This window comes from Oreochromis niloticus, linkage group LG18 (assembly GCF_001858045.2).
Source record: "Oreochromis niloticus isolate F11D_XX linkage group LG18, O_niloticus_UMD_NMBU, whole genome shotgun sequence".
Taxonomy (NCBI): domain Eukaryota; kingdom Metazoa; phylum Chordata; class Actinopteri; order Cichliformes; family Cichlidae; genus Oreochromis; species Oreochromis niloticus.
The window spans coordinates 4,007,312-4,020,643 of record NC_031982.2 but is presented as its reverse complement, the minus strand read 5'-3'; the positions used below and the strand labels follow the sequence as shown (position 1 = coordinate 4,020,643).

Here is a 13,332-nt window from a genome sequence, read left to right as displayed (position 1 = left end):
AAGAAAATTGGATGAACAGGTGCACATGTTTACAGAGATTCCTTGATTTATTGGAGAAATATAATACGATGAAAACGTCCAGTTCATAAACTCAACTAACAACATGTAGCCATGAAAGTTAGTCAGGTAGCTAGTTAACATACAAACAACAAAAGAACGTCAGGCAGGTACACATATTGCATGTATGCATTTTTGTCATCTGCAGTTCTAGATTCAAGATTAAAGACTCTTTTTTGTTTATATCATTATATTTAATGACACAAATCTTGAAAATATATATACTATAAGACTGGGATTTAAAAATATCGCACACTTGACTGAACATGATTTATTTACAGGCTATGTGTATCTATAAGTAATGTGTATACCTGAGGGATGTAATAGTGTGGAGTGGTAGAAAAGTGTACTTCACAAACAGCTTCCACAGCATGTCTTTTATCCTGTCTTCCTTCTCTCATCCCAACCGGTCGCAGCAGATGGCCCCGCCCCTCCCTGAGCCTGGTTCTGCCAGAGGTTTCTTCCTGTTAAAAGGGAGTTTTTCCTTCCCACTGTCACCAAAGTGCTTGCTCATAGGGGGTCATATGATTGTTGGGTTTTTCTCTGTATGTATACTGTAAAGTCTACCTTACACTATAAAGCGCCTTGAGGCGACTGTTGTTATAATTTGGCGCTGTATAAACAAAATTTATAATTGAAAAAGGTTTTTACATTTTTTCTAAAATGTACTGCATATGCAGATGTAAACTTCCCTCAGAGGTCACTGACATTTTCAGTGCAAAAATCCAGGTGAAATGATAAACACATCTAAAAATATTGCCACATATAAAAATCCATAACGAGAGGATCAAATGAAGAGTTTTGTGTAATCAGCATCCACTACTGAATAAAAGGCCGGTAACTGTGATAGAACACAGATTCAGTTGTTTAACACATGAATACTGCGTCAGAATTCACTTTTAAGTTAAGAGGTAAGTACATCTCAAGAATCAGACGTGCATCTGCAGCACCACAGATGCACGTCTCTATTTAAGAAATGCCTCCAAATATTACAGAGATTTCTGTCCACCACTCAAATGCACAGTGGCTCCCGTGCTTGTCATTCTTTCCAGATTGCCTTTTTACATTAAAAAAACAAAAAAAATCAAGCAGGTAGGTCACATCCACAAAGTGCAGCCAGGGGCCGAGCCAACACAAACAGCATCGTGTCATTCAGGCATCCACCTGCAGCTTTGCAAATAGAACCCGAGGAGCACTAACATATTCACGCTCACAGTTTGTCCAGCCTGCTACTTGATTTTTCCATTTTTACCTCCATGTGGGCAAATAAGGGGTCCTCCACGTAGGCACGCACGACATTGGATTTTCCCATGTTTTTGTTTGCGGAAAGAAGTTTATATGTTTCATTATGGAGCTCAGTTAGGATGGAGAGTAAGTTTTTTTTCTTTTTCAGCTAGAGGAAAGTTACTGAGTACGTCGAAGAGCAAATGAGTTTCTCTGAGAGGGGACCACCATGTTAACGGGCTTCCTCTGTGCTGCATGCAGGCGGTGAATCATGCTGAGTTTAGAAGAAGCCAACGGAAAGTCACTGTGCTAATATCAGCAGCGATGCAGTTTTCACAAAAGCTCCAAAAAGGGGAAACTTGTGTCACTTTTTTCATTTTTCAACGAGGCTTTACAGATCGGTAGAAAATATAATTTCAAAGAAACAAAAAAGGCAGTGAAAGTGTGAAGCTTCCAAGCAATGAAGCAAATGTTGCAGCTATTGATTTGAACACCCTCATCGCTAAATCCTGAATCCTTGGAGTAAAACACCTGCAGCACTGTCCACACACTGTGCTTCATGTGCCTTCCCCCTCGGCCCATCTCCCTGCCCCACTTCTATTTCACACCAGTGGTGGTGAAAAGCACTCTTTTCTTCTTTCTTCCCCCTTCTCATTTGTCCTCCGCATCAGCCTGGATTTTCTCCTATTGGGCCCCCCCTCTTCCTTTTTTTTTTTTTTTTGCATGAGGATCCAGGTTGTGTGTGTGTGTAGAAAAGAGAGCACGAGGGGAAGGGGACATGGAGCTGGCCTCGGGGTCGTTGGGGTCAAGACGGACAAGCTGAGATGAAGGATAATCTGTGGAGGTCCCTTACAGTGGGGGGTGAGGCCCTGGAGGAGCACGCCCATTCAGACGCTCTACCAGACACCCCACTCCCTTCTATGGCTCTCTTCCTCTCTTTCTCTTCTGCCTCTTCTCCTCCATCCTCTGTTTTTGTTGGAAATTTAAAGTCCCCCTCCCCCTCTGATTTCTCTTGTCCCCCTCTTCCTCCAAATGCAGTTGCAGCTGGATTTCAAAGGGCACTTCTGCAGCAGAGAAAGCTGAATGTTTAGCAGCCAGGCTTGGTTTGTGGAATTCCTGCCTCCCACTCTTTAGGAACCGTTTTTTGCCCCTTCAGGGGCCCCTGCCATAACTGCCGGTGGCCTCCCCCTCCTCCTCCTCCATTTCCATCTCCAACCTTGAGCCAGGGCCCTGTTGGCAAATTGAGCTTGACAAAAAAGTAAAATAGCAGGGCCTGAAAGAAGGAGGCAACACTTTAGAAGGTGTGGAACAACAAAAAAGTGGCCTACAGGAGGCCGTTTTTTGTTTGTTTGTTTTGTTTATTTACTATTAAAGATTTAATTACCACTTAAAAGATAAATAATGACTCATTCATAAAAAAAATGCAAACCAATACCACAGTGTGCAGTTTCAAGACTTTAAAATCATCTGGTGGAATATCACTTCTTAGTGATTTTTAAGGATCAGTATAGATTTTGTTTGCAGCTTCTGGAAACATTACAGTGAGCACACCTGTCTTTTGACTTAGACTGCCTGCACAACATGCCAAAAGCTATTTTCCCATTTGTAAGGTATTCATCATGGCTTGAGATATTCATCAATGCACGATAAGCTTCAGAGCTGGCTCGGAAATGACAAAGAATTCAAGGACACCTGCAACACTTTAAATGCATGTTTTCTGTTTGTTTGCCTTCGAATGCAAAAGTAGTAGCATTACTGAGTTTCTGCCCGAAACACGCTTACATGCACGACCTCTAAAGGCAGGGGGAAAAAAAACAAACAGGGTGAATATTGAGGTTGAAAGAAAACGAGTTGACCATTAAAGGGGCCTTTCATTTGCTTTTGTGAGAGACTTCGACCACAGCCCTTCCTTCTTTCAGAGGACAGACTGCTCCTGATAATGGAAATTACAAAAAAAAAATAAAAAAATCAGCTGGACCTTCAGTAGTTTTTTTTTGTCATTTTTGCATAAAAAACAGTATCAAAAGATAGTAAAATGTCTTTTTTTGTTGTTGTAACATTTCATTATGCAAGTATATGTCTGCATGTATGCAGATGCACACAGCTTTTCATAGAATCTGTTCACTGGGCACCTACAAACGGACAAATCTGTGTGCATTATTTCACCATCATCCACCTTGGTTTAATTTCTTCCTCTCTGCCAGTGCTTCCACCCCTTTTTTCAGCCTTGGCCCACACGAGCACAAGAGTTCAGCACAAAGCAGGTAGCATATTTGGATGGTAAAACCCCCCCCCAAAAAAACCTTTTTCACGTGCAGGACAGATGTTGTGCCTGTCTGTGCTGTACCACTGAAGAGAGCCAGAGTGTGAGTGTGTGAGTGAGACTGCAGGAGAATGGGCAAGGGAGAGAGAATGAGGGAGGGAGGGAGAGGAGAAGGAAAAGGAAAAGGAAAAGGAAGAGAGAAAGTTACTCAAACTTTACCTATTTCATTTAGGGGTAATTTGTGTGTGTGAGAGAGAGAGAGGGGAAAGGAAAGAGAGTGAGGGAGGGTCATAGGGAGAAAACACTTCTCCTCCCCCATCCCAGCCACCATCATTCATCGTTTGCCAGGTTAGAGAGTCCCATTAAGAAGACACGGACAGCAAATCATATACTGCAGCTTATGCTGCGATTGTTTTCTACTCAATCTGACACCAGTTTACACAGTAATTCACTGTGTGACTTATGAATATCATAATGTAAATATACATTATGTAATATTGTAGCATAATATAGTATAATATAAGGTATTAAAACTTAGTTGTGCTTGTGCACTTGTCCACGCACAAGTGCACTTTTTTCCTGGACCATTCTCCACATTACCAGACGCATAAATGTTTCAAAATAGAGGAGGACCTCAGACCTCACTTTAACCTCACTTTAACTCTCTGAGCTCAAAGCCATCATTGGTGATGACCCCAGTTCCAACCCCTACCAGTAGCTATAACTCTAACCCCGTGCAATCAAGCTAAGTCATTTTTTCATTGCTCTCCTTGGAACTTCCAAGTCCAAAGTTGAAGTAAATCACCATGGAGGTGGCATTTGAAGAATGAGAGCCTAATTTTACTCACATGTAGCAGAACAAATCTTTACAAGCTGGTTCCTCTACCTCCGCAAATACATCCAATGTCAAAGAAATGCAGTGGATTCATAAGCATCCTGTAAGGTTAGAAGGACGTCACATGAACTATATTTGCTGTTTGGTTTGGATTTCTCCAGCCTATTTGCATGTTTAGCAGCAGTCTTGCATTGCCACCTTTACTAGAGTAAAAGGGCCAGGATACTTCTCCCACCGCCAGTGATGATGGATGGATGGGTGGATGGATGAGGTCAGGACAAGAATAATAAATGTATGAATAAACTTTACAGCCTTTTTCCTCTCTCAACTCTGGATCAGAGGGATGCACAGCGCAGCAGCAGCAGGACTGGCCAGGAAGGAGAGAAGAGAGGAGAGGATTTCCCTTGTAAAACTCAAGTGTGAGGGAGCGGGTAGGACGCCTCCCCCTCCTCCTCCTCCATCACCACCACCACCACCACCACACTTCCCCTACCGGTGATGTCAGGGCGGGTAGGGGCTCCCTGATAAAAAACCTTTGGACTCGGGAGAATGGGAGAGAGAGAGAGAGAGAGAGAGAGAAAGAGAGAGAGGTGAAGGAGTGAATGGAGGAGGATATTACTACAACTGCATAAACCGGTGGAGAGGAGCAGCAGCAGCAAAGAGCGCACAGAGACGCACAAGAAAAAAAGAGGAGCTCGAGCGCAGACGCAGAACTCTGATTGACTCTGATGGACTAACACATTTGTCCTCTTACAGAATTTATAGGGACGCTCAACAAGTGGGGCTTTTGCTATTTGAGGGCTGGCACTTTGCACTGCGCTTTAATTTTTTCTGCTCTTTTGCAGTGCTTACGCCGATTCCACCTTGCGGTCAGATTTTTTTTTTTTTTTTTTTTTTTTTTTTTTGGAACAGGACGCACTAAACTGATGCCGCAGTGGTCAGGTAAACAGAAACAGCAGGTCTTGAGCAAAGAGGGAAACCAGATTTCAGATGATTTTATGATTTAGGCAAATTTTCCAATGTACCCATATTTTACTTCTTCATAAAACAAACATTTGCGCTGATAATTAATTCTAACATACTAATTCAGTCCGGTGTTTCTTTACCTCGTGGGCTTTGTGAAAGGCTTGCACAGATAGTTAGGTGTATGCTCTTTTCCATCTAAGCTGAAATAAAGAGTCAGAGGCTGCAGGTATACTGCGGACACGCACGGGAAAGGGGGCAACGCGTCCCCACTAAGTGTCTGCGCAAAGTGCACAAGTGTGCCAAGCAGCTATTTAGGGTTCACTTCGCGAAAACTCGGAATTTTTGCTGTGGTTCTTTAGCAACATTGAACACCTGCTGTTATTCCAAATCTACAGCTTCTAAAAACCCTCAAGTTTGAGTGAGAAACTTTGAATGTCCTCTCGAACTCTTTGGGATGCACTGATGTATGTTTTCATCTGATTGCTTTTTTTTTGTTTTTGTTTTTTAAGTAGGTTCATTACAGTTTAAAAAAAATCGAAACAAAAAAGACAGAAAAAACAGCTGTTTTCTCTGTCGCTTGTGAAAACGTGCGCAGATTTCTCTAATCTCAGCCTGTGTGAGTTTCCTTTGTTAAATAAAATAAAAATTAAAAAGGCTGAAATCTCCTTTTATACATCGGCCAAACGCTTAACCCGAGAAAATGCTGTTGATCAGACTACTGGCTATCTTCCTCGTCTTCATCACTAACACGTGGCTGCTTCGCTCCGATGCACTGAGCCTCTACAAACGCTCCTTGGCCCGGCAGGCAGACCGTGAGCTGTCCAGGCTGGCAGGTGAACCCTGCACCGTCTCCGGCGTGTGGAGGTCCCGGCAGCAGCCCCGCTCTCACTCCCCGACCCAACACCGCCCTCCAGCGGCCCGTACGAGGACGCACACGAGCGGGAGAGAGTTGTACAGTCTTAAGAGCGCTCGTGCGGTCTGTGCAGGAGGGTGCGGGTTTGAAGCCGGGGCGCGAGGGTTCGCTCTTGCGGGGGAGGAGGAGAAGGGAGGCCGGGGAGACGCCGAGATAGTGGCGGGGAGAGAGGGGGGAGAATATTTCGGGTCGCCCGGAGGCTCCACGGACAACCAGAAGGAGCAGAATGAAGTAGGCGCAAGCGGCGGGCAGACTGTCCTCAAAGACGCCGTGTCTTCCTCGCGCGCCCCTCGCGACCCCCGCTCCAGGTTTATCCGCAGCCTCCACGGGACGTTTCGCTACGAAGAAGAGGGCAACTCCAGCTGGGAGAAAGTCGCCCCGTTCAGCTCCACGGATTCCAGGGGGCTTCAGGTCCTCCAAAGGCTCCAGCAGGGAGATGAAGACTACCAGTCCTCCACAACAACCCCCGAAAGCGTCACGGAGGACTACTCTGACGAGGTGCAAGAGGGAGACAGGCTTCCCGCAGGCACCTGGGGGAGCCCTGTACCAAGAGTGCCCCCGTCCTGGATGACAGCCCTGTACTTCAACGGGCGTCGGGAACAACTGAAGGTGAAGCTGCCGGCGGGAGTGGAGCTTCCGAGGGCCACGTTCAGCCTGGAGCTTTGGGTGAAGGCAGAGGGAGGGCAGAGCAATCCCGCGGTCATAGCAGGTGGGTGTAAACTCTTCTTTACAACACTGTTATCTAGATAACACCCATGTATGACATGTCACAAAAAAGTTTGCCATAGCTCCCTTTTAACGACAGTCTTCCGTTATGTGTTGCACGAAATTCTCTGAAACTGAAGCGAGGTTTTTACTGTTTCATCTAGACATCAGAAATCACATGCTGATCAGGCAAAGTCAGGCGCTGAAATCATCCGATTATTAATCTGTCAGAGGAACTAAACTAACAAGCAAAAATCTACAAATCTGTGCACGGCTTATCCTGTAAATCGCCTGGACTGAAATATTATCTTTCATAAAAAGTCACATCATTAAAATGCCAAACCTTGTGGTGACTGCGGTCATTCATAAACACGCTCACTGATTCAAAGTGTTTCCGTAACTCCGCTCTGTACTGCAATTACAGAAAGTTGAGAGCTAAATAAAAAAAGGGGAAATGCCTACCTTAGATTTTTTTTCTTAAGTTAATGAACTAAGTAAATGAGTTAATGAAGTCAAATGTTTCCAAAATTTTAGTCTGCTACTTATGCCCTTAATTATACCAACCAGTCTCGAAATCAGACAAAAAGAATACATTACACGTAAGTCGTTATTTAACGTAACTCAAATAATTATTTATATATATTCTGCACATTGCTCCATGTTGTGAATTTAATTAAAATTGCAATTTTATTTAGCACATTTCATTACAGTAAAGTCACTGTGCTTAACATATTAGGTTGCAAAACACGACAAAACAAGCTTCAAAGAAAAATAAAATACAAGTCAGCATAGACACATACGCACGCACGCACACACAGTTATTAAGTGTGTGAATAAAAAGGTTTTAAGTTTGCCGTAGACACGGCTTTAATCAGCCTCAGGTCAGCGGTCAGCTTGTTCCAGAGAACTCATAGATTTAATTCTGGGAACAGCTAAAAGATCGGCACCTGATGATCTGAGAATCTAATTGGGTTACAGACACTGAGCAAGCCAGGCGGGGTGGGGGGTAACTATTGAAGTTTTTATGAACCAGTGAAAGGATTCCAAAGTTAATTCTATGTTGAACAGGAGCCAATGAAATGATTTCAACACCGGAGTGATATGTTCAAATTGCTGTGTACATGTAAGGACTCCAGCTGCTGTATTCTGAGGAAGTTGAAGTCATCCTACTGATAATTTGGATAATCCTGCAAATACAGCGTAACAGCTTGATAAGTTTTGAGATGTTTTTAAGTGGTAGAAAGCTCTGGTGACCTTTTTAATAATGATCAAAACTGAGGTCACTGAGAAAGGGATGACGATGATGATAAATATGTAAAAAGTTTCTGTCTCTGACTGAAAGTGGTCTTATGTGGATAAGTAAAAGTATTACAATTATAAGATAAGATAAGATGACCTTTATTAGTCCCACAGATGGGAAATTTGTTTTGTTACAGCAAAGTGCAAAGTCATGTAGCAGAAATTAGAAAACACTGGAAAGCAATAAAATACAATACAATAAAATAAAATACCATATACAATAGAATAAAATAGAATGGAATAATATATACAATAGAATAAAATGGAAATACAAATACTATATACAACTGAGTAGGAAAATACAAAAATACAACTTTGTCAGAAGAAGAATTGCACATATAGCAGTCTTACTGCACATGTGTGGGTTTGTGTGTTTGATCAGCTGCAAAAGTCTTTATTGTGGAATCTGACAGCAGTGGGGAGGAAAGACCTGCGAAATCTCTCCATCCCACACCGTGGGTGCCGCAGTCTCCCACTGAAGGAGCTGCTCAGTGCTGTCAGAGTCTCCTGCATAGGGTGGGAGATGTTGTCCAACAGGGATGACAGCTTAGCCACCATTCTCCTGTCACTCACCACCTCCACTGGGTCCAGAGGGCATCCCAGAACAGAGCTGGCCCTTCGGATCAGCCTGTTATTGTTTAAAAGTATTGTTTTGCCTTGCATTAAGTATTTATGACCATCTGAGATGAGCATCAGCAAGGTTCACTTCCACTGCACTCATGGTGTCACAGCTTTGCAAAACTATCTTCAACTAATACACAAATTCAGTAACTACACTGTAAACACAATGAAACAAACATAGTGCAACTCAGCACTACAGAACACACGTATTATTTTAGTTAATGTCTATATTAAAAAAAATAGGCTTCCCTGACACGCCCCACTCGATAAGCTAAAACAGCGATGGAGATCTTGTTTTTAATCTTGTTCTTTTGGCTGTCTCCTTTCTTTCTCTTTTCTTCCAGTCAAATCACTTGACCTGAGATCTCCCTCTGATATACTCATTTCTAATGCTTTCCCTCCTGGTCAATACCAATAAAATATCTTAACATCTTCAAATGTGTAACCTCCTGTTCTATCATGTCTTTTTGTTAGTGCCACTGTCTCCGAGTCATACAACGTAGCAGATCTTCCTACCATACTGTAAAACTTACCTTTCACTTTTGCTTCTATTGTTTTGTCACACATAACCCTTGACACTGAGCGCAGATGAACTCCAAAAACACAGTTCAGTGCTATCACATAAATCCCTTCCCTTCATAACCTCAGGGCGATTGCTTGCTTTCTTTGAAAGGAGGAAAATAGCATTCTTCTGGTGTACTCATTTAGGCTAGTGTGTCAAAATGTGTCAGCATAAGAAACTAAGCAAACAAAATATTTTAATATTAATACATTTCCGATCAGATTGTATCATTTGCTCATTGTCATTACTATTTTCTCAAGCTTATCCTTGGGTTGTACTAACAATAATTACAACCAGAAAAATGCAAGCTTAATAGAATTATCTTATGAATGAGTACAGCTTGTTTTGAATACATACCCCAAACTAGACCATGGAAGTTTTAGGGTCTAGTTACATCCCTGTTGACAACAATAATGAGTGTGATTGGACATAATTGGACACTGACAGCAATTATCATTGCTGCCACCGGATGCTGACAAAGATAATGTGACAGGATCATTTCCATTTCTGAAGAATAGGCTATTATAAAGAGGACGATGAATATATTGATAGCTGGTATTGATAACTGTGTGATGAGTGATGACACTCGACACAGCCTCTTGGAAGAATTTTACAATTACAATGTAAACCAGGAAGCAAATGTTGCTTTTTCAAGATTGTTAGATTGTAGCCTTAAAATGTTATACGCTAAGCTAAAAATTCCACAAAAATCTATACAGAGCAATTGAACTGAATTGCTCTGTATAGATTTTTGTGGAATTTTTAGCTTAAAAGATTGTACAAAGTCTTGAACGACTTCTCACTTCTTTATATTTTGCCAGACGTTCTTGTTATTTTTTAAAATCGTCTTGAGCAGTAGTTCTCCCGTTGTTCTAAAAGTCTTTCAAAGTTCTTCTTTGAACATTGGCTTGTTTTCAGTCCAGTCCTTGTACCTCACCATTTTCAGGGAAATGTTTTTTTGCTTGTTAAGTCAATTAATTGTGACCTATGAATCATTCAAATATTCTGCATGCCTGAAATGTTTAGCCATGCCTGTCACAACTATATAACTTTAGTTGAATCTATAAAAAATTCCAAAGATAGCAGTTTAACAGGTATAAAATAGTGATTCCCAAATTTGACAGCATGGTGTGCAGTGTGTCCTTAAAAAAATCAGAGGAAATGGGACAAGTGGAGGCTGTCAAGAAGCCATTCTTTATGAAGGGAAACAAACCGAGAAGGGTGACGCATAAAAAATTATACACGAACTGGACTGAAGATTACAACAGGTGTTATATAGTGATGAATCCAGATTTTAATTTTTTGGTTCAAATTGTCGTCAATAAGTACAAAACAGAGAAAAACAACAGTGAGTGTCTATAGCCATCATTAAAACATAGTGTCATGGCTTGGGGCTGCATTTGAGCCAGTGGTGTTGGGGATCTTGTCAAATTTCATGGAACTATGAATGTAGCAAGTTATGGTCAGATTGTGATTCGCCATACAATACCGTCTGCAAAGCAGTTGATTGATAACGGCTTAATTTTTTAGCATGACCATGATCCCAAAAACACTGCGAGTAAAAGTAAAAGCATACCTGAAAGAAGAAGAAGACCTGTGGGCCGACCTTCAACGAGACTGGGGAACTATTCCTGAAGATTACTAAAAGGAATTACACAAAAAGTTCAGGCTGTGTCGCAGAATAATGGTGGTCATATCAAATACTGATTTTCGATTTTCTTTGCTTTCTATACTGCGTTCCCATGAATGCTTTGCTCATGTTTCAATAAATCACTGCATCCTTTTCAAACACTGCAAAATATAAACAAAATATGTTGGTTCAAGATTTTTCCACAGTGTTGTATCTCTTCAGTGCAACACATCAACACTTTGGACACAAAGTCACAGCTTTGCTTTTTCACTTTTTGTTTTTCATTACAATTAATTTTAGTTGTTTTTCATCAATTTAATGAAATAACACTGAAATTTTGAAAAACTGAAAATCAACTCCTTTCAAGATCAGTTACCATCAATACACAGTTACCGTGACACGCCTAAAGCTAAAGTGAGTTATAACATTAAAAGATTGGTTAAACCAAGTAAATTGCATTCTAATTCAGGACATAGAATCTGTTTAAAAAAACAAGATGGATTTCACTCAGCTTCTCATCAAGAGTTAGCTTGCCTGTGGATTTCCACTGATTGTAAGTGCCAGCTGTAGACACACTGATTCCTACACAACCTGCATTATTTTGCAGGCTCTTCTCGTGAAGACAAACATGGCTATTTTTCCAATACTGAGAATGTTGCATTTGAAAAGCTGCACACTTGACAGAACAACACATACATCAAGCAAATTGAAGAGGATAAAAGCGCTATGGTGTAGCACTGCAGCTGTCCAGATAGTGAGGGAGACCACAAACTGTTATGTCCGCTCACATTTACTCTGATCAAAGATCCGACTCCATTACTCAACTTTTCTTTCCCCTCATTGCTTCCTTATGTGAGGGCGGCATTTTGTGGCATGGGCCTTTCTCTTTGTAGTGTCCAGAAAGAATTTGACCAATTCAGTGAAAAACAAACTCCTATTGTTTCTGCTAGACATGACATTGACATTGGTTTGACTTCTAATGGTCACTGATGATCTTTTAAATCTGTTTGCACATTTCAACCCTTTATTCTTGTGTGACTGTATGCGTTGCAGAATGTTGTAAACAGTCCAGTCCCAAGTGGGCTGCTGGACAAACACTGTAATGATGATGCCATTTGTACATTTGACAAGCCCTGCATTAATATATAATACAGATAATAAGATGTATTATTGCATGATTTCATGCATGTTGCACAACATATACAGCAATAGTACTAAAGTTAAAAAAAAAATCAACACTATAAAATATTCATCAATGATAGAGTGACATGTGAAAACATTCTCTAAATGTTTGTAATGTTTTTAAAGTCTTTGATAAAAGTCTTAAATTATTCAAGTTTCATTTTCTTGTTACTTTAGTGTCATATGTTTTGATTTCAATGTTAGATTGGATTATGTATCCTACTCTGCTATATGTAGCATTTTTAAAGCTGAACTCTAACAGTAAATCAAATGATTGAGTAATTCAATAGAGCTGTCTGGCAGCAGTAGTAGTGAGCTGAAAAAAAGTCATCAACAGTGTCTCACTGCTCTGCAGGGCATAATTCAGCCCACTGTTTGGGTGTCCTGGCCTGGATATTTCACTGTCCTCAGTAACCTTGTTAGAGAAAGTTTTTTTTATAGTATCTCTGATACTGTACACTACCTGCCCAACAAGCACACAGCAGACAGAAGAAGTCAGCAGCTTGATAGATGGAGCATTTAGAATTGAGGATACAAAGTATTTCCCTTTAAAATTGCTGCATAGGGACATTTCTGTCCTTGCTAGTTTGCAGCTACAAAATAGGTTGGTTAAAACAATTATCTTGTGTTTAGTCCAACACCAGTTGCCTGTTGTTTCAAAGATGTTAGTTGAGTAATGCTAACTGCTTATATGGAGCAGCGGAGTGTGTTCTTTACGTTCTGCACAGACATATGGGCAAGGAAAAAAAGGCTGACACTGCTAAGTTTAGCCACACTTTTCACAATGTGACATTGTTAGTGCCGTGTTGTGCAAATGGCAATGTGCTGCACATTTCAGTTGTATTTAAAATTTAGCTCTTGAGGAATATGATTAACAACGATTAAATGCAGATGCAGTATTTTTATGATCAATGTTCAAATCAGTTTGCTACCAGGAACATTTCTAGAGTTGATCTCAAATTGTTTGCAAATATGTTTGACTATACAAATCCATAGTATATCAGTGTTATACTGCCAGCTGCTTCTGCTTCCCTCCAAAGGCCAAAATAGCTGCAGAGTTAAAATATTAAATTCA

At 41.1% G+C, this 13,332-nt stretch overlaps 1 protein-coding gene across 1 annotated transcript in view; it reads left to right on the top strand.

Annotated features, from left to right (window-relative positions):
• The first annotated feature begins 4,920 nt into the window (after positions 1-4,920).
• pappa2 (pappalysin 2) overlaps positions 4,921-13,332 on the top strand; it is a 103,302-nt gene continuing 94,890 nt past the window's right edge. Inside the window, exon 1 of the mRNA XM_005457971.4 lies at positions 4,921-6,967. Coding sequence (XP_005458028.1) covers positions 6,046-6,967 — 922 coding nt within the window. The 5' untranslated portion in view covers positions 4,921-6,045. The remainder of the gene's footprint in view (positions 6,968-13,332) is intronic.